Source organism: Macaca thibetana, chromosome 14 (assembly GCF_024542745.1).
Source record: "Macaca thibetana thibetana isolate TM-01 chromosome 14, ASM2454274v1, whole genome shotgun sequence".
Taxonomy (NCBI): Eukaryota; Metazoa; Chordata; class Mammalia; order Primates; family Cercopithecidae; genus Macaca; species Macaca thibetana.
In genome coordinates, this window is record NC_065591.1 from 66569260 (window position 1) to 66590297 (window position 21038).

At 41.5% G+C, this 21038-nt stretch overlaps 3 protein-coding genes across 7 annotated transcripts in view; 2 read left to right on the forward strand and 1 right to left on the reverse strand.

The window, feature by feature from the left end:
* The window catches only part of XRRA1 (X-ray radiation resistance associated 1), a 110101-nt gene extending 101903 nt beyond the window's left edge, over positions 1 to 8198 (reverse strand). For 2 of the 3 annotated variants that reach the window (XM_050756127.1, XM_050756126.1), the window contains exons 1-2: positions 7934 to 8189; positions 3392 to 3459 (exon numbers count right to left, since the gene is read on the reverse strand). The gene's annotated coding sequence lies outside the window, so the exon portion shown is untranslated. Of the gene's footprint in view, positions 1 to 3391; positions 3460 to 7933 lie in introns of all 3 variants that reach the window. The other variant, XM_050756128.1, reaches the window with a different exon arrangement.
* Positions 1 to 21038, forward strand: part of RPS3 (ribosomal protein S3) — a 735956-nt gene that overhangs the window by 260936 nt on the left and 453982 nt on the right. The window lies entirely within an intron of this gene.
* Positions 8234 to 21038, forward strand: part of SPCS2 (signal peptidase complex subunit 2) — a 29932-nt gene continuing 17127 nt past the window's right edge. For both annotated transcript variants that reach the window (XR_007719201.1, XM_050756486.1), the window contains exon 1: positions 8234 to 8406. Coding sequence is in view for 1 of the 2 variants with exons in the window: in XM_050756486.1 (XP_050612443.1) it covers positions 8293 to 8406 (114 nt within the window). In the remaining variant the exon portion in view is untranslated. The remainder of the gene's footprint in view (positions 8407 to 21038) is intronic.

Sequence of the window (21038 nt, forward strand, 5' to 3'; positions counted from 1 at the left end):
ATGCCTTAGTATCTGGCACATGGCTAACTCATGCTGCTCATTTTCCATTACTATGCTATTAATAGGATGAGAAAGGCTTGACTACATCTGTAGCCTGAGAGGAAGGAGCCAGTAGGGGAGGAAAGACTGACAATGCAGGAGAGAGATGGGCAGACCTGCAAAGCCATCCCTGAGAAGGCAAGAAGAAGGGCACTCAGCATCCAGGGGAGGGGTTCCCTCACTGAGGATGAGAGAGGGCAGGCTCCCTCAGGGACAGTTGTGATGGGAGACAGATCTCAAATATCCCGAGTGTTCCACTTCCCTAACACCTAGAGAATAAAAAGAGCACAAAAGAAATAACCTTCCATTTTCTATCTGCTATGGGGTGGCTCCCAGAGACTCACCAATACCAATTTACAGTGAGTCAGAAATTCTTTAGGGGGGTGTGTGTGTGTGTGTGTGTGTGTGTGTGTGCGTGCCCGTGCATGCATGCACATGCAAAAAAGTTGGAAAGAGAATATAGTTCTGACTAGGGTATGACTCAGTTTTTTCTTCATCAAATTATTATTCTCTTCAGAGAAACAGGCATAAAAACCGTTCCTCAAAGGAATAGATAGCCCTAATCACAACTGCACTTACCATTTGTCATTCACAGATTGTTCACCACAGTCTGATGTCAAACCTTGGAAAAACCTACATTTTACCCAGGACTTGCAAACACAAATGGTTACAGGAGTTGGGCAGGCCATGTGAGTGAGTGAAGAAAGCTGGAGGCGAGGGGAAGAAAGTAGAAGGAGGGTGTGTGTGTGTGTGTGTGTGTGTGTGTGTCACAGAGAGAGAGAGAGTGCACATGCTCATAGAGGCAGCAACTAGTCAGCTCTTACCAATTGCTGCCATACAGAAACCTAAGTCATCGTTGCCAGATCTTCACATTTTTTTCAAGGAAAGTCTGCCTTATATATGAAATCTCCTATTTGAGGGTTGGCAACTAATTTGCCATTTTAAAACAATGTGCAGGCCAAACCAAACACCTGAGAGCCAGATTCAACTCCAGGCTACATTTGTTTTTTCTGATTGATCTTTTCTTTTTTCTTTTGAGACAGCATCTCACTTTGTCACCCAGGCTACAGTACAGTGGCACAATCACGGCTCATTGTAGCCTCAACCTCCTGGGCTCAAACAATCCTTCTACCTCAGTCTCCTGAATAGCTGGGACTATAGGCACACGCCACCATGCCTGGCTAATTTTCGTATTTTTTGTAGGGACAGGGTTTCACCATATTGCCCAGACTGGTCTCAAACTCCTGGGCTCAAGCCATCCACCCACCTTGGCCTCCCAAAGTGCTGAGACTACAGGTATGAGCCAACACACCCAGCCTGATCTTCTATTTTCATGGTGTGGAAATTTAAACAATAAGTCCCATTCAATAAAACAAACTCCGACTACTGGGATTTTCAAATTCAATAACACACATTTCCTTTTGTCTTGAAGATGCACAGCACCACTTAATGCAACGTGAACATACTAGTCCCAGCTCCTCTTTTCTTATCCCATACATCTAACAGGTCACTGAGTCATGACAATTTGAGCTCAGAAATACTGTTCCAGTGGTCTATTTTTCTCCATCTCTACTGTTTTCATTAAATCATTCATCATCTCCCACCTAGAATAGTACAACAGTTTTCTGACTGGGTTCCCACTAAACATGAAGGCCAGATGCCTAAGCCTGTTCTTGAAAGTCCTTGGAGTCCTATGTCCTAACCTTTCCAGCTCCAGTTAGTTTTACCCATTCAGGCTCACAGTGTCATCTTCCACTCCCAAAACAGATCATTCACATGTAGCCCTCCCTGCCTCTGTTCTTGGTGTTCCTTCAGCCTAAAACCCCCTTCTCCATCTTGTTCACCTGGTTGACCTCATCCTTTATGTTTCAGCTCCAAGACCACCTCAAAGATTAAGTTTCTTTAACCTCAAGCTCTTAAAATTTGTCCTTAAAGGGATCTAGGCATTTCCAAATATGTGCTGAGATAGATTCATGCAATTTGAGGTAGTAGAGATTGGGGAACCTGCAAGCCGCTGGCCAGGGGAAGGGAGGCCACAAAAAGTATGTGAGATGAGACCACAATTCAAAGGGTCTGGGAAGAGTTCAATTAAAAAAAAAAAAAAAAAAAAGCAATGTGGAAAGCTCAGATTGGGGCATGCTGAGAGAAGGTTTCCTGGCAGTGACAAATATTCTATGAATACAGAGTGGTGCAATAGGAAGGGAAACAACTTTTAAATTTGACTCTAGTTTCTACTATCAAGCTGAGTGACCATGGGTAAATAACTTTACCTCTTTGTGCCTCAGATTCCTCACATGTAAAATGACGATAAAAATTCTGTGCCTCCGAGAATTGCAGTAAGAAATAAATTAGGTAATAATGGACAGAATGGATAGAAAAAAAGCATCTTTCTAGACTCCACCCAGATGCCAACCCTTCCACAAAGCCCTCACTGAACCTGCCAGTGGAAATAACTGCTGCTTTTGCTAAGCTGTAAAGTCTTTCATCAGTATTAATTGCATGGCCCGACCTCATAAGATTACTAACGATCATGAAGGGGTACCTTCAATGGACTATGGATTTCCAAGTCTGGAAACACATCTACTTCACTGTCTCTCTTCCACCCTTGGGACTTAGCTCATAGGAAGCACGCAATAGACGTGTGAGCCAAGTGAAGGATATGATGGCACTCCTAGGACCAAGATATATATACATATATCTGCTACACACACACCGCGTCAATTAGACTCTAAAACCTTCCTAGGAAAGGGCAATATCAGTGGTAGTCATCAATTTATTCCTAACAAAGCACCTAACATAACAGATTCCATAAATATTTGTGGAATAAATGAATGAATGTTGGTATCTCCGTTGGTCCAACACAGGGCACTATGAGTTTCCTGATCCCTGATCTTCCCTGCAAAGGGTTGGAAGCTCTTCTTATGTGTTCCTACAACACTGCATACTTCACCTAACATAGTACTTACGACTTTATTATAATTGTTTGCTCTCCCCTCATCAACTTCTCACCTGCTGTGGGGCCTATAATTACCTTATTCAGCTGTGTAATCCCAACATGTAGTATAAAGCCTACAACTCACTAAAAATATGTTTGGAAGATTAATGGACAGATGGATGGATGGGGACAAATTTATATTCAGTCAATATGTCTTTCAGGAACTCGCTCTCATGACCAATCACACACATCCGCTAGAGAGGTAAATGAAGGAATGAATGAGTAAATTGCTGGCTGGAAAATGTTAGATATGATGTAATTTGCCAGCTGGAAAATGTTAGGTATGATGGCTGTCGGAGAAGACATCAGTAACTTAAAGAATATGGTGACCTGGTTTCAGGTCTCCAGAGTACTTACTTGATCTTTGACTTTGGGAATGTCCCCTTGACTTCCTTCTTTTTTTGTTTCTTCACTTGTTTCTTTGCCTGTAGAATAAATATTACATTCCTTTTTAGCCTGCTATTCACAGCTCTTGAACTTTCTCATTAATTATATTCTACTGTGAGTCTTCTACTCCAAAATTTGTCTTGCCTTTAGTCCTTGCCCGTAGGACTAAAGATCCAAGAAATAGATAGATAGAGATACAGAGATGGAGACAAAGACAAGACATAGATGGGAAGGTGGTATAGGAGAATATAATCATGATAGTGGGGTATGGCTGGAGTGCTTAAATCAGACACATGAAGCACAAATCTCAAAGGAAGGGATCGTTTACATGATTATTTACACAAAATAAATTTCTGCCAGATAAAAAGAGCAAAGTCAAAGTTGAAATATAAGACACAGTCTGGGAAAAGATATTGCCATACATATAATACAAAAGATGACTCACACTCAAGCTTGTAGGAGGCATGCAGACCTGCATGCTATCGTAGAAATTCCAGTTCCTTATTAGGAATATTAGGTGAGAAGGTGTGGATCTACAACTAATGGGCCAAGAAGGGCACATAACCCCTAGGTTACATTATCTAAGACAAGTAAGAACTTTATACGGTAGAAAAAAAAGTCAAAGTTCCAGACTTGGAGGCTGACTTCCTGGTTAGCTTTAGTTACCTCTGGTCTCTATTTCAAACTTGACACAACTAATGCCAATCTGGCTATAGTGCTTCCTCCAAAACAAACATTCTCTCTTTCTCCCTGTCTCCCTGTCTCTCTCTCTCTCTCTCACACACACACACACACACACACACACACACACACAGTAACGCATATTTTTGCTTGTTCCATTCCTTTGGCCTATCACATTTCTGCCCCTCTTCCTTGCCTGGCTACATACAGATTAGCTTTCCTGTATCTCCCTCTCCTTAGGTTGAGTCTCCTCACGTCCACTTTTTTTTTTCTTTTTTTCTTGAGACAAGGTCTCACTCTGTTACCCAGGCTGGAGTGCAGTGGTATGATCTCAGCTCACTGCAACCTCCACCTCCCAGACTCAAGCAATCCTTCCACGTTAGCCTCCCAAGTAGCTGGACCACAGATGTGTGCTACCATGCCCAGCTAAATTTCTGTATTTTTGATAGAGATGGGTTTTCACCATGTTGCCCAGGCTGCCTCAAACTCCCAACTCAGCCTCCCAAAGTGTTGGGATTACACACGTGAGCCCCCTTGTCCAGCCATCAAGCCCACTTATTAATGGAGGCACTAACATGGTTGGGCTTTGTGTCCCCACCCAAATTTCATCTTGAATTGTAACCACCGTAATCTCCATAATCCCCATGTGTTGAGGGAGAGACCTGGTAGGAAGTGACTGGATCATGGAGGTGGTCCCTTATGCTGTTCTCATGATAGTGAGTGAGCTCTCACAAGATCTGATGGGTTTATAACTGTCTGACCGTTCCTCCTTCACACTCTTGCCCTCTCTTGCTTGCCACCATGTAAGACCTGCCTCTTCCCTTTCTGCCATGATTGTAAATTTCCTGAGGCCTCTCCAGCCATGCGGAACTGTGAGTTTGTTGCAGGAAGTCAGGGACCCCTGAACCGAGGGACTGGCTGAGGCCATGATAGAAGAACATAAATTGTGAAGATTTCATGGACATTTATTAGTTCCCCAAATGAATACTTTTATAATTTCTTATGGCTGTCTTTACTGCAATCTCTGAACATAAATTGTGAAGATTTCATGGACACTTATCACTTCCCCAATCAATACCCTTGTGATTTCCTATGCCTGTCTTTAATCTCTTAATCCTGTCATCTTCATAAGCTGAGGAGGATGTATGTCGCCTCAGGACCCTGTGATGATTGTGTTAACTGCACAAATTGTAGAGCATATGTGTTTGAACAAGATGAAATCTGGGCACCTTGAAAAAAGAACAGAATGACAGCAATGTTCAGGGAACAAGGGAGATAACTTTAAACTCTGACTGCCTGTGAGCCGGGCGGAACAGAGCCATATTTCTCTTCTTTCAAAAGCAAATAGGAGAACTATCCCTTAATTCTTTTTCTAAGCAAGGAACATCCCTGAGAAAGAGAATGCGTCCCTGAGGGGAGGCCTCTAAAATGGCCGCTTTGGGGACGGCTGTCTTTTACGATAGTAGACAAAGGGATGAAATAAGCCCTGGTCTCCCGTAGCACTCCCAGGCTTATTAGGACGAGGAAATTCCTGCCTAATAAAGTTTGGTCAGACCGGCTGTCTGCTCTCAAACCCTGTCTCCTGATAAACATGTTATCAATGACAATGCATGCCCAAAACTTCATTAACAATTTTAATTTTGCCCCGTCCTGTGGTCCTGTGATCTCGCCCTGCCTCCATTTGCTTTGTGATATTTTATTACTTTGTGAAGTATGTGATCTCTGTGACCTACACCCTATTCGTACACTCCCTCCCCTTTTGAAAATTGCTAATAAAAAACTTGCTAGTTTTACGGCTCAGGGAGCATCACAGAATCTGCCGACATGTGATGTCTCCCCCGGACACCCAGTTTTAAAATTTCTCTCTTTTGTACTCTTTGCCTTTATTTCTCAGACCAGTCAATACTTAGGGAAATAGAAAAGAACCCATGTTGAATCAATTAAACCTCTTTCCTTTATAAATTACCCAGTCTTGGGCAGTTCTTTATAGCAGTGTGAAAATGGACTAATACAGGCACTATACCACACTGTATTATAATGCCTGCTTCCTTGTCTGTTCCCCACCTCACTCCCAGGCTGTGAGTATCTCCAAGATCAGGTCAGGCCTGGGTCCTACTTATCTCTTTATCCTGCATCTTACACAGGACCTGGCTTACTGAAGGAAGAGTCTCAATGAGTGTTAATTGAACTAACCCAACCCATGAACAAAATGCCACGGGAGCACTTCATGCAGTGGGTGAAGAAAGAAGAAGCAAGTATCAGGGATAGTTTCACAGGGTAGGTGACATTAGAGCTGGATCTTGAAAGATGAGAAGTTGGCCTGGCACAGTGGTTCGTACCTGTAATCCCAACACTTTGGGAGGCCGAAGCAGATGGATCACTTGAGGTCATGAATTCAAGACTAGGCTGTCCAACATGGCAAAATCCTTTCTCTACTATAAATATAAAAATTAGCTGGGCATGGTGGCATGTGCCTGTAGTCCCAGCTACAGAGACTACAGCTTGGGACACTGAGGCACAAGAACTGCTTGAACTTAGGAGGCAGAGGTTGCAGTGAGCCAAGATCCCACCACTGCACTCCAGCCTGGGTGACAGAGTGAGACTCTGTCTCAAAAAAAAAAAAAAAAAAGTGACTAGGGCAAAGGTATATCATCTCATTTTCTTTTAAATAAAAGAAAAATAAGAAGTTCTAAAAGATAAATGGCAACAAGCTACAGGGGCATCTGATTAGAGTGTCCAGGGATTGCTTCAGAGAGGTAATGAAATGTCATCTTATGTTATTGTTACATAGTGAAAATTATTTTCTTTTTAGTAATAATTTAGTTATTTACTGATAATTATTTTCTTTTCTTTCTGATCTTGGCTCACTGCAACCTCTGCCTCCCAGATTCAAGCAATTCTCCTGCCTCAGCCTCCCAAGTAGCTGGGATTACAGGCGCCCGCTACCACGCCCGGCTAATTTTTGTATTTTTCATACAGACGGGGTTTCACCATGTTGACTATGCTGGTCTTAAACTCCTGACCTCAGGTGATCCACCCGCCTCGGCTGGGATTACAAACGTGAGCCACCATGCCCAGCCTAGATAATAATTATTTTCACATGAATTTTGGCTTCCCCAAGACAAGTTTTTGTCTATTTTATTCAGGAACATATCCCTGGTGACTAGAATAGGGCCTACTACATAGTAAGCAACTCAAAAATATTTAATTATTTAGATGCTTATGGGGGATATATAGGAATTAAAAAACAATACAATGTAACAGAGCATAGTATAATACAATTCTGCTATTTGATAACTCTGTCATGGAGTGGGAGTTCCACCAGAGTAGCAACCAGGTCTATCTTGATCCCTTGTATCCATCAGTACAATATTGGTGCTCAATATATATTTGTGAAAAAAATTATTAATTAAAATGTAGACTCCTATTACATCCTAAAACCGTAAAAGCAGAGTGTCAGAAGGGATATATATTGATTTTTTTTAATGCCGGCTTGAAAACCGAGTTCAGATACACGCTATCTGGCTTTGGGTAGGTTCTTTAGTTTCCTCCTCACCTAACAGGGATGTTGTGGGACTCAGTGAGAGAGAGGATGGCTGGAAGTGCACATAGGATATTGCCTGGCAGACATTAGGCACTCAGTAAATGTGAGTTCTCCGTAACACGAAAACATTACTAACAGCTAAAATGACAGCTGCTTGAGAAAACAATCAGTAAGTGCCACAACCGGGCTAGAAAAGGATGAAGGACCGGCTCCTGCCCACTCCTTTGGAAACTCCACACCTGGGCCGGAGAAAGACTCAAACTCGGAAACTAAGTTTTCAGTCGCACCTGCCTCCGGCGTCGCTTCAGCCTCCGAGGGGTCTGCGGAGGCGAAGTCCCAGTCAGGAGGGATGCGCGCCTGCGAGCCTGCCGGGGATCTCGGAGCCGCTCCACGGTGGTGCCTGCCGCTACCTTTCCGACGCCTTAGTAACTGGGACGCGACGGCAGACAGTGTAGGCTGCAACTGACGGCCAGGACGTCTAACTACAAGTCCCAGCAAGCCCCGCGGCCACGTCCTCTGACTACCTCGCGCCAGCAAGCCCCCAAACTACGGATCCCGATTGACTCCGCGCGGCGCGTCACGCTGTCAGCTCCAGCCAATCGGCTTCAGACAAGTCGGAGGGGAGGGAGACGTAGAGGCGCACAACATGGCGGCGGCAGCTACACAGGGCGGGAGAAGCGGTGGTCTCGGAGGCAATAGTGGGGCTGGCGGTGGTTCCAACTGCGGGACAGGCAGTGGCCGTAGCGGCTTGTTGGATAAGGTGAGGAGCCGGTTCTTGGGAAAAGTTGAATCCTGGGGAGGCCTGGGAGGCGGCGAACCCACCTTCCCATCCCGGTCTCCCTTATTTTCTACGGCCTTTTGAGGGGAGCCCTTGTGTAACCACTATGACAACCCTACGCACGCTTGTAGCCTGCCCTCATCACACTTCAAACCTGGACCCTCTCCTCTTTAGGACTTCTTTGCTTCTCGTAAGTGTTCTGGTCCTGGCCGCCACAGCTTTTTCGGTAATTTGGTTCTTCCTATACTTAATTGTATCCATCGCTTTTTCCCTGGGGTGCTGGGTGCACTGTTGCCAGTGCCCATTTCACAGACACGGAAAACCGAAGCCCAAGGATTCAAGAATCGATATCCCCGAAACTCCCTACCACCATCAGCCTTGCGTGCTGCTACAGATTCCAATGTGCTTCTTGTCCTTTTGCTTACTTAAGTTTTTAGGCATTTAATCATGATAGGCGAATACTTAAAATATTTGAGTATTGACTCGTCTACTGGGCTGACAAGAAGCCTTTAAGATTTTTCTTTCTTTCTATTGTTTTTCCCCGCCCTCTCCTCTCTCCCCTCTACCTCCCTGTTTGCTACCAAGTGCACTGCTGCCCGCTCACGCTTGTCCCTTTCCTCCTCTGCTCATCCAATTTTTTTTTAACTGCAGTCCTAGCAACAAGGGCTTAAAAGAAAAGAAAAAAAGGAAAACTGTCCCTGGGTTGGCCCTTCTTGCTCTTTGCACAGCATCTTAGAAGAAACAGATGGATGGAGAACTTCGTCCTAGTGTTGATTTTGCCTCTAATTAGCTTTGTGACCGTGAAATATGCTTGCTCTCTATGTCTATTTGCTCATCTGCAAAGTGAGAGATTTAGCCTTAAAATGAGGGACTTAATCCTAAATTCCCTTCCATTTCTCTCATTGTAGGACCTTGGGCTGGTTTGATGAGAATTGTTAAGCATGGTGTCTTTAGTATAGTAAACAGGATTTTTGAATTTAATTGAAAACAGCTTTCAGACTTCCCTGTGCATAACACATGGTAGGTGCTTAAGAAATGAAAACTTGATTATGTTGAGGGGTTCAGATCCAGGTCTTTTTACTTGTCTTTTTGAGTGTCATTGGTTTTGAAAGACATGGTTCTCACACACTTCTCTTGTGAGGGGTCTCACTTCATTGCCCAGAATGGATCTTAGCTCACTGCAGCCTTGAACTCCGAGGCTCAGGTGATCTTCCCACCCCAGCCTCCGGAGTAGCTGGGGCTGCAAATGTGCACCACCACGTCTGGCTAATTTTTTTGCTTTTAACTTTTCTGTAGAGTCAGGGTCTTACTGTGTTGCCCTGGCTGGTGTCAAATTCCTGGGCCTCAAGTGATCCTCCCACCTCGGCTCCCCAAAGTGCTGGGATTACAGGCATGAGTCACCATGCACCTGGCCTCACACTCAAACCTTAAGATACAGAAACATATTCTGGAGGTTGGGATGGTAAATTGCTTCAAGACATGAGAGTATGGGGAATTGATGGTCATTTGTGTACACAAATCCTTCCCTCTTCCTGGGTAAGCGCCTAACAACCTGTGCTTACCTGACACTCTTAACTGCTCTTGCTTTTCCTTGCAGTGGGATTATCATCAGCAAAGTATGGGCATTCTGCTAAGGCAGTATGGAATACTATTATTATGGAATAGTGTATATGGCACCATTGTGTTATTGAAAGAACCTGGATTTGGGGATCATAAGATTTCAGCTTTGAAGTATTTCTGCTACTTGCAAACAGTATGAAGACAGGCAAATCAATTAACGTTTCTTCATTTGGAATTTTAGAATCTCTGGCACCTGTATCACGGGGTTTGGGGAAGAACCAAGTAAGACAGTACACGTTAATGATCTCCATTACCTGTAGTGTCTGGTACAATGTGTGATGGTGGAGGAGTAAATCAAGAATCCTAATATCAGACAGCACTCAGAATTGCTGAATATAGAAGATGGGGTAATTGAATCTATTTAAGGAAGTATATGGTATATTCGCGCAAGTGTGTACTTGTTAGAGAAGTTCAAATGAGAGAGAGAGAGTGATCCCTGCAAACTTATTGATAAGAGTAAGAGCCTCGGCCAGGCGCGGTGGCTCACACCTATAATCCCAGCTCTTTGGGAGGCCAAGGCAGGCAGGTCACCTGAGGTCGGAACTTCAAGACCAGCCAGACCAACATGGAGAAACCCTGTCTCTACTAAAAATTAGCCGAGCGTGGTGGCGCATGCCTGTAATCCCAGCTACTCGGGAGGCTGAGGCAGGAGAATTGCTGGAACTTGGGAGGTGGAGGTTGCAGTGAGCCAAGATCATGCCATTGCACTCCAGCCTGGGCAACGAGAGGGAAATCCACCTCGGGGAAAAAAAAAAAAAAAAAAAGAAGAGTAAGAGCCTCAAGGAAAGGCCTCATTCCTGAGAGTGGAACTGGCACCTTATTTGGGGGGAGAAAGGAAAGACATGCCAGGTAAAAAAAGTCTCCTTGAGTGAAGGTACACAGATATGATGGTGTTTAATGTTTCTCAGTTATTGAGTTGACTAGAAGGCTCTCTAAAGGAACTGTAGGGACAAGTAGATAGAATCCGATTAGGGAGGCCATGGATTGCTTGAAGTAGGAGAAGAAAGCTGTTGAAGGGTTTTGAGACTGTGTAAAGGGGTTTTTAGGAAAACTAGTCAGATGGTTTGGAGAGAGAGAAATTAGAAGACTTCTTAATAAGGCCATATACACAGTAGTGTATAATATATAATAAAAAGAGACATTTGAGTTTTAGTGCAGCATGTTATTAGGTTGGTGCAAAAGTAATTGCTGTTTTTGCCATTGAAAGTAATGGCAAAAACCACAATAACTTTTGCACCTACCTAATAAAAGCCACATGACCTTGGATAAGTTGTGTGATGTTGCTGAATTGAAATTTCCTTATGTAAATATTGTGGGCATTCATACATGTTATAGTAAGGATCACATTGTATAGTGCTGGCAAATGTTCTTTGGGTTTTTTTGTTTGGTTTCCTCTGCCCTTTTTATTTTTATTATTTTTTTTGGTAGAGACAAGGTCTCACTGTGTTGCCTAGACTAATCTTGAACCCCTGGCCTCAAGTGATCTGCCCACCTCAGCCTCCCAAAAGTACTGAAATTACAGGCATGAGCCACCGCACCCAGCTCTGTTCCCTGTCCTTTGGAATCTACTAGAAGTAAATGTTCTTTGTGCAGGGCTGTCTGTGGTAAAAATAGAATGACAAGGTGATGAGAACCCCAACATGAGTAGCAGAAATAGATAAAAGGTCTCACAAAAGAGTGCTTGGAAGATTTATCCAATAAGTGAGGGACGGAAGAGACAAAATAGTCAAGAGCTGCTTGAGTGCTTTTTCTTGGAAAACTTGATTTTCAGCCTTACATTGAACTGTTCCCTCTCTGAATTCCTCTAGCACTTACACTGCACGTGGGAATTAAACTGTCACTTAATATGACATACTATCTTGTATTATTCCACCAATTTGTATTTGCCTGTTTTCCTGTGAGTGCTTCTCTCTAGTGATCAACACAGGATAAGTACTTTTAGCATTGAATTTCGCACAGAAACAACTTGAGATCTGTCACCTCAGTCTTCAGAATCAGCTTTAGAGGATGGTGCCTCTAATTGTTTGAAGACTGAGGGTACTGTGGGAGAGAACTTGGGGGAAAAAAATGTTATTCTCTGGAGCAGGATCTGAACTAATAGACTTTTGCTCTGTGGGAATGAGTCCATTACCTTTAATATAATTTCTTTTTTTTTTTTTTTTTTTAAAGACAGAGTCTCAATTTGTCGCAGTCTCTACTCACTGCAACCCCCGCCTCCCAGGTTCAAGCAATTCTCCTGCCTCAGTCTCCCGAGTAGCTGGGATTACAGGCATGCGCCTCCATGCCCAGCTAATTTTTGTATATTCAGTAGAGACAGGGTTTCACTGTGTTGGCCAGGCTGGTCTCGAACTCCTGACCTCAGGTGATCCAATGGCCTTGACCTCCCAAAGTATGGGGTTTACAAGCGTGCACCACCACACCTAGCCTAATGTAATTTATTTAATTTGATGTGTCTTGATTTCGGTGGGGAGGGTTTTTATTTTATTTCTGCAGCTGTAGTTTTACTTGCCATAAAGAAGTGCAATAAAGAGATGCAAATATGTTCCTAGTTTTCCCTAAGCAGATGTGAATTTCTACTCTTATGAAACTGACTTTAAGAACACAGCAGTTCTTGTTTCCTGATCTTAAAAATAAGTATGCAAATATAATCCTTCCGCCTCCATCACAGAATAACTTGACTTAGATCATTGCAGTGTGTTATTTTGCCCCAAATACATCAAAGCATTTTCTTCTGCCTGGCAGTTATAAAGAAAAGCTGCTTGCTTAATTTGTTTTGGCTATTAAAGTTGATATGTGGTGTTAAACCATGCTTTCCAGAAGGTATTGTCTGGACCCTTTTAGCCTTATACCTGGATTTCTGTCTCCTGGCTAGCCTGTCAGCCTGATCTTAAAGAACAGCTTTAATCTGTTTACATCAGACTCCTTTGAGAATTAGTTAAAATTAACAGATTTTTGGACCTTTTCTTAGGCCTGAATATCTGCGTTTCTCTTCACATGTCTCTATTACCTCTGCATTTTAACAGTTACCTCCAGGTTGAGAACTACTGGCTTAAATGATTTTTTTAAGTCTCTTCTGGTTCTGACATTTTAAGGTTTTTGTTTTGTTTTGTTTTTAAAAGCTATTCTGCTTAATAGTGGTTTCTTTAAAATGTTTTTAATGAAGAGACCCTGAAACTCATCTGATGCTTCAGCCTCATTTTGTAGACATGGACACAAGCAAAGCAACTTGCCCAAGACCACACAGTGAATTAGTAACACTTACAGAACCTGGCTTCCCCAGTACTTAATCCAGTGCTCTTTCTTTACTCAGCACATTGCTTCCCATACCACAGTGTGCCTTGTGCTAACTAATGTGCTAGCTAACATAGTAGTGGAATGAACATCTCTTGTGAGGTGAAAGACCTAGGCTGTAGCCTTGGCTTTGTCACCTACCAACCACATGTCCTTAGGTGTCTCCTCTTTTACTCTACTGGAAGATACCTTAGCTTGCCAGACTTCCAGATGATATGCTTGTGCCCTGTTATCTAGCTCTGACAAGGAAGATGAACGGTTTTATGACATTATTATAATTGTATGTGTTTGTTTAATGAAACAAGGTGCTGGCCTTTTAATACTGTTTTGCAAACTGATCCTATTAGGATCTCAAAACTCATTATTTTTTATTTCCTCAAAATAAAAAGTATGTGTGTGTCAAAGGCCACTATCAAGAAAATGAAAAAAGAAATCCACAGAATGAGAGAAAACATTTTCAAATCATATATCTGGTAAGGGTCTAGCATCTAGACTATATAAAGAATTTTACAACTCAGTAATAAAAAGACAGCGACCTAGTTTTTAAAAGGGCAAAAGATGTAAATAAATAATTCTCCATAGAGGATATACAAATAGCCCATAGCACATGGAAAGATACGCAACATCATCAGTCATTAGAGAAATGCAAAGTAAAACCACAATGAGAAACCACTTCACTTCCACTAAGATTGCTATAATAAAGGGAAAAAAAAGGAAAATAACCTGTTTTGGTGTAAATACGGAGAAATCAGAATCTTCATATATCGCTAACAGATGTAAAATGTGGTGGCACTCTTGGAAACAGTTTGACAGTTCCTCAGAAAATTCAACGTAAAGTTAACCATATGACCCAGCAATTCCACTCCTAGGTATATACCCAAGAGAATTGAAAACGTGTGTCCACGGGAAATCTTGGCACACAAATGTTCATAACACAGTTATCATAATGGCCTAAAGGTAGAAACAGTCTGTCAGCTGATAAATGGATAAACACAATGTGATATATCTATACAATGGAATATAATTTGACTGTTAGAATAAAGTATTGATACATACTACAATATGGATGAATCTTGAAAATGTGCTAAGTGAAAGAAGCCAATCACAAAAGGCCATATATAGTATGACTGCATTTGTTTGAAATGTCCAGAATAGGCAAATCCATAGAGACAGAAAGTAGATTGTTGGCTGCCAGGGGCTATATAGGGCACAGGAATAAGATGTGACTGCTAATGGGTATGGAGTTTCTTTTTGAGGGTATGCATATATTCTAGAATTACATAGTGGTGATGGTTGTATAACCTTGTGAGTATACTAAGAACCCCTGAATTGGCATACTTTTAAATAGTGAATTTTATAGTGTGTGAATTGTATCACAATTTTAGAAACTTATTTTTGTCTTTCATGGAGTAACCCTTAAAGTTTCAGATTATTTGTTTTTTTAAACTATGTATCATGTAACACAGTGGTATCACAGATACTGATTACTTTTGTACTATTACTTTAATTACTAATTAAAATACTATATATACGTATTATATATGTATATATAGTATATATACATACATATATTTAGTGAGTCTTTTAATTAGTAATTAAAGTAAGTGTGTATATATATACTATATATATTATATACTATATATATATAATCTGCCTGCCAAGGTACCTTTTTCAGCTGTTGCCAGCACCATTTCCCTGCTCTGATCTCTTATCTTACCAAATTTCAATAGTTTTTTTATATTACTTAGCCTTTCAGTAGCATTTGACTTATTGATCACTTCTTTCTTGAGATATTTTCTTTACTTGGCTTCTAGGACACCGTTTGCCCCCAATTTTCCTCCTCCGTCAACTAGTCTCTGTTGTCTTCATTATTCTTTGGTCTTCTTCCTGACCTGTGTAAATATTGCCCGTCCCTGAGCTTATTACCCCTGGCCCTCTCCTCTGTCTAGCCTCATCCCAAGGTGATACCCAATGTCGTGGCTTAAATAACATGTAGAAGTTGCTGACTTCTACATTTATATTCTCAACCTGGACCTTTCCTATAAGCCCCAGACTTTATGTCCAACTGCCTGCTTGTCATCTCCACTTAAATGTCTAAAACGTGTATCAGGCATCAATAGCCAGAGCCAGTCTCCTGATTTCTGCTTACCCCTCAAAATGCTTCTCTCTCAGTCTTCCTCATTTCAGTTAGACACCTCCATTCATCTTATTTATTCAAACAAAAACCTGAGAGTTACCCTTGATCTTCTCTTTGCCTTGTACTCCACAGCCATCCCATCGTTGTATTTTCCTGGCTGTACATCCAGAATCTGACCACTCCTACCTAGACAGCTGTAGTAGCCATTTCAACTGGTCTTCCAGCTTCTGTGCTTGGCTCCCTTACATTTTATTCTCCACACAGCAGCTAGACTGATGTTTTAAAACATGGATCACTCACTCTCTTGCTGAAATATCTCCAGTAACTTCCCATCTCAATTAACTAAAATCCAAACCCCTAATTGTGGCCTATTTTGTAGCCCCTACATTGTGGGCGGCAAGCCACCCAGGTGCTGAGGCAAGAGACTGAGGGCACGAGCTGTTCCAGTATAATAAAATATATAAAATAAGAATAGTTATACTAGATATAAATAATATATATGATTATATATGAATATCATTAATCATTAGTTTGTAGCAATTACTCTTTACTCCAATATTATAATAATCCTCGCTCTACAATCATAACCTAGGAAAAACTAGGCGGTACAAGGATAGGAGCTGAAGGGACACGGTGAGAAGGAACCAGAAGACAGGAGTGCAAGCCTTCTGTTATGCCCGGAAGGACCACCAGAGGGCTCCTTGGTCTAGCGGTAACGCCAGTGTCTGGGAAGACGCCTGTTGCCAAGCAGACCATGGTCTAGCGGTAGCATCAGTGTCAAGGAAAAACACCCGCTACTTAGCAGACCAGGAAAGGGAATCTGCCTTTCCCCGGAGGAGTTTAGAGAAGACTGTACTCCTCCACCTCTTGCAGTTATCCGGAGGCCTAACCATCTCCCTGTGATGCTGTGCTTCAGTGGTCACGCTCCTAATCCATCTTCATGTTCCATCCTGTACACCCGGTTCTGCCTTTTAGATAGTAGTAACAAATTAGTGAAAGTACTAAAAGTCCCTGATATGCAGAAATAATGGCGTAAGCTGTCTCTCTTATTCTCCTCTCTTTCTCTGCCTCGGCTGCCAGCCGGGGAAGGGCCCCCTGTCTAGTGGACACATGACTCATGTGACCTTGTCAATTATTAGAGATGGCTCACATTCCTTACCCTGCCCCTTTGTCTTGTATCCAATAAATACCAGCACAGCCTGGCATTTGGGGCCACTACTGGTCTCCGCATCTTGGTGGTAGTGGTCCCCTGGGCCCAAGTGTCTTTTCTTTTATCTCTTTGTCTTGTGTCTTTATTCCTACAGTCTCTCGTCTCCGCATACAGGGAGAAAAACCCACCGACCCTGTGGGACTGGACCCTACACTACATGTTCTTGATCCTGCCTGTTTCTGTCATCCTCATCTGTCAGTTTCTACTTGAGTCACTGACTCTGGAAACCCTGGCTTTTCTGCTGTTCCTCAAACACGTTAAGCTTGGGGGATTTTGGTGTTCTGTTTTCACTAGGACACTTCAGATTTTCTCATGGGTTACTCGTTTATTCAGCTCTGCTCAGATGTTAACTATTTTCCCTCACTATTTAATAACTTTTTAATAGTCTTTTTAAAAACTCTATTGCATTTTTCTGTGTAATCTTTTTTACAACCTGGAATTATATGCATATTTGTTTACTTATTCTTTATCTTCCATACAAGAAGAAGCTCTACAAGTGCAGAATTTGTCTTGTTTATGACTATATCCCTAGTGGCTAGAACAGTGCTTGGCACATAGCAAGCAGCCATTCAATATTAATTTAAAGAAAATAAAGAAGTGTAATTGCCAAAAAGATTGTGTTTAAAAATATTATTTTTTTTCTTTTAAAAGATTGTCCAACACTGGAATGAATTGCTATTGAGAGACTTGGCAGTTTCCTTAAAAAGAAAAAGAAACCTGGAAGAGTCATATAACAGTTAATATTTTTCTAGGCAGTAGGAGATGGATATCAGATGAAACAGCTGTGTGGTCCTATGCCTGAATTTGCACTCAGCTGCATTTTTCAGAACTGATTGCATGTAATTCTTAAATGGAGTATGTGATCTGTTACCTTTCTAGAATAAGGACTCATCACACATCTGTATCAATGTAGTACATTCCTAGCCAGTCTTCGTGCCTTAATTCAGGCCTTCCTTGGCAATATCCCTCTCTCTTCCAACCCTCCCCAGTCAGCTTTGCTGCAGATTGATATCCCTGAGGTAATAGGTAACATTTTATCCAGAATCTTTTTTGCAGATCCTCGAACCTGTAGTGTGCCCTTGCCCTTCTATGTCTACTTCTTACCATTTAGCACTTAGCATAGTTTATAATTCATTGTTAAGTATAGGATTTTCCTTAACACAATTGTAAAGACCATTTTTTTGTGTGTATCTAATTTCTTGTCTACCCATTGCAAAGGTAAGAAATTTATATTGGTTGATTATGCCAACAATTCAGTCAGACTTTAGAAGATGTTAGTTGCTAGTATTGAAAGGATTGTTGACTACATTTCAGTTTGCTGGTAGAAAAAATACTTCATTGTTGGAGCATTGCTGATTAATATGCTGAATCAAGCTGTTTTAACTTTAAGCTCTTTTCAGCCTTAGATCTCACACTTTCTGGGTTCAGTGGTAGGATTTTAAGTCATGGATCCAGTGACCTGGCCCTCAAAGAGCTGCAGTCATGTAGGCTTCTCTGTCATGGGCTGAGTTGATGTAGAAGCAGCCCTGTCACAGCTAAATGCAGTTTGTGGTGGAGTAGAGAAGGCAGTTTAAAACCTAAGAATCAGTTTCTCTGGGGTTGTCACTAATGTGCATGCTCATAATTTAGTTAACACATGGTAATTTCCTAACTTCTAACTCCAGTGATGAATGCAGTCAGTAATAAGCACTGTTAAGCTAGTAATTTTCTTTGCAGTGTATCTTGACCATTTTTATAAAAAATAGATTGAAATTGAAGATTCAGTGTGTTGCTAAGAGCATAATCTCTTTGAGATACCATGTTTTTGCTGAATTGGGATTTAAATTAGATGACAGTGCACATTCTTAAGATAGACATCATTTTCTCCCCAAACTGAACATTTTCTTTTCTTGCTAAATATGTGTGTGGGGGGATGTGGTCACATATGTATTTCCAACTGAAATTGTAATCTCAGCTTCTGAGTTTGCCATCAGTTTTTAGTATCTCCTTATTTTAGTTTAGAACTCCACATATACAAATGGGTATCCTCTTTCCTCCTTCTCGGAAAATGACATAATGGCTCCAACAAGTCATCCAAGCCCTAATTCTAGTAGGTGGTCATCTCTGTCTCTTCTCTTTCATGTTCCTTATAACTAGTCTGTTACTAAGTCCTGCCAATTCTACCTCAGAAATACTCCCTTTCATTCTCCCTACTGCTGCTCTATTGAGCATTGAGGCTCTGCACTTACATCAGGCTCCATCTACATCTCTATGTCCAGTGTTACTCCTCTCCAGATCATCTGCCAGGTTGCCACTAAAATGACTTAAAAAAAAAAAAACGTAAATTTGATTGTTATTCCCCTGCTTAAAATACTCTCCATTGCCCGCTTCAGAATAAAATTCAAGTTTTTTAGCCTAATAACTAGGAAATGGTTTCTCTATATAATAACTATATTATATAATAATATATATTATATATTAACTATATTATATAGAGAAACCATTTCTATATAATAACTAGGAAATGGTTTCTCTCAGATGCCTCATCTCCTGCTACTTTCCCCCTTTGCAGCTTCTGTCTACTTTCTAAACTGGGATAAAGGAGAGAAAAAGTTTGTTTTTCTTAAAGCCATGCTCAATTCTGTCTAAATCAGAACAGGGTCACCATTGACACCACTCTCACCCCTGGTAATTCTTCATCTCTCCAGTGTGAATTGAGGAATCCTTTGAGTCTTATTATCAAGCCAGGGAACTTTGTGAAGCAATCCACTCAGGTCTTTTATATCACTGCATAACTTCTGTTTTCACTATTATTAAAATAAGAAAATTGAAGGTGTTCATGTTGTCATACTCAAAACAATTTTGTTTTGTTGGACATATCCTAATGGCCAAGGATTTTGTCCTTTCGTTTTGTGAGATGGAGTCTCACTCCGTTGTCCAGGTTGGAGTGCAGTGGCACAATCACGGCCCACTGCAGCCTACACCTCCTGGGCTCAAGCCATCCTCCTGCCTCAGTCTCCCAAGTACCTGGGACTATAGGTGGGCACCACCATGCCTGGCTAATTTTTTTAATTAATTTTTTTTTTTTTTTAGATATAGGGTCTTGCTATGTTGCCCAGGCTGATCTCAGACTCCTGAACTCAAGCAATCCTTCCTCCTTGGCCTCCCAAAGTGCTGAAGTTATAAACGTGAGCCACTGTGCCTGGCTTATTTTGTCTCTTTTTTTGATCCCACCCTATCCCTTTAAGCCTGGTGACGCATGGGGAACAGAAGGCTGTATTCCCTCACATGAGTTAATTTGGAAAATGCCTTCCTGCATTGCCTGCATATCCTTCAGACCTGAGTTGTGTTTAATATCCTTCCTAATCACTTACGGAGTTCCTGATGCCATACCTTCAGTGAAATGTCTTCGTAGAATTTTTTGTTATTCAAATGTGCAGTGGAGAAACGTAACTGAAATGATTCTTCATAGTGTTCTATTAAAGCTATCAAATGCCTGTTTTCTTTTAACTAGTTAGCCAGCCAGTTCTGGCATCAGGTATATTAGTTTGATAAAAGTTGTCTTTATCTTGGCCGGGTGTGGTGGCACTTTGGGAGGCTGGGGTACGTGGATCACTTGAGGCCAGGAGTTCGAGTCTAGGGCCAACATGGTGAAACCCCATCTCTATTAAAAAATACAAAAAATTAGCCTGGTGTGATGACACATGCCTTTAATCCCAGCTACTCGGGAAGCTGAGGCATGAGAATTGCTTGAACCCAGGAGGTGGAGGTTGCAGTGAACTGAGATCATGCCACTACACTCAGCCTGGGCGACAGAGCAAGACTCTGTCTCCAAAAAAAAAAAAAAAAGTTGTCTTTATCTCTTCAGTGGGTAGTGTAGGGGAGTAATTTCTTTAAAATAGTACTTTTTGATCTCTGTTTTCAGCCAAATTGCAGTTGGTTTTACATTGAGTGGGGAGATTCAACATTTTTGATACCCTGTGAGTTTTGTGGTCCTATTCAGATTAACTTTTTTTTTTTCTTTTTTCTTTTTTTTTTTTAAGGTTTTAAAAATGTTATGAACTAGAGCTTGTTAGGAATCAAGATACATTGTATAGCTGTCACTTCAGGGACCTTTTTGCTTCCTGTTCTTTTGTGTTTTTGATGGCTAATAATTCCTTTCCTTTCTCTTCATGGGAAAGCAGTGTAGAATAGTGAGAGAGCATGAGTATTGAGTCCTGGCTTTACAACTTTCTGTCTTTCATCTTTGGCGAATTTTTTAAACCCTTAGTGTTATCTGTGAAAGGAAGATTTTAACTGTTCTTACCTTGTAGAGTTATTGTGGAAATTAAGTGAGGTAGTGTATATAAAATACTTTGCACATATATAGCACATGTT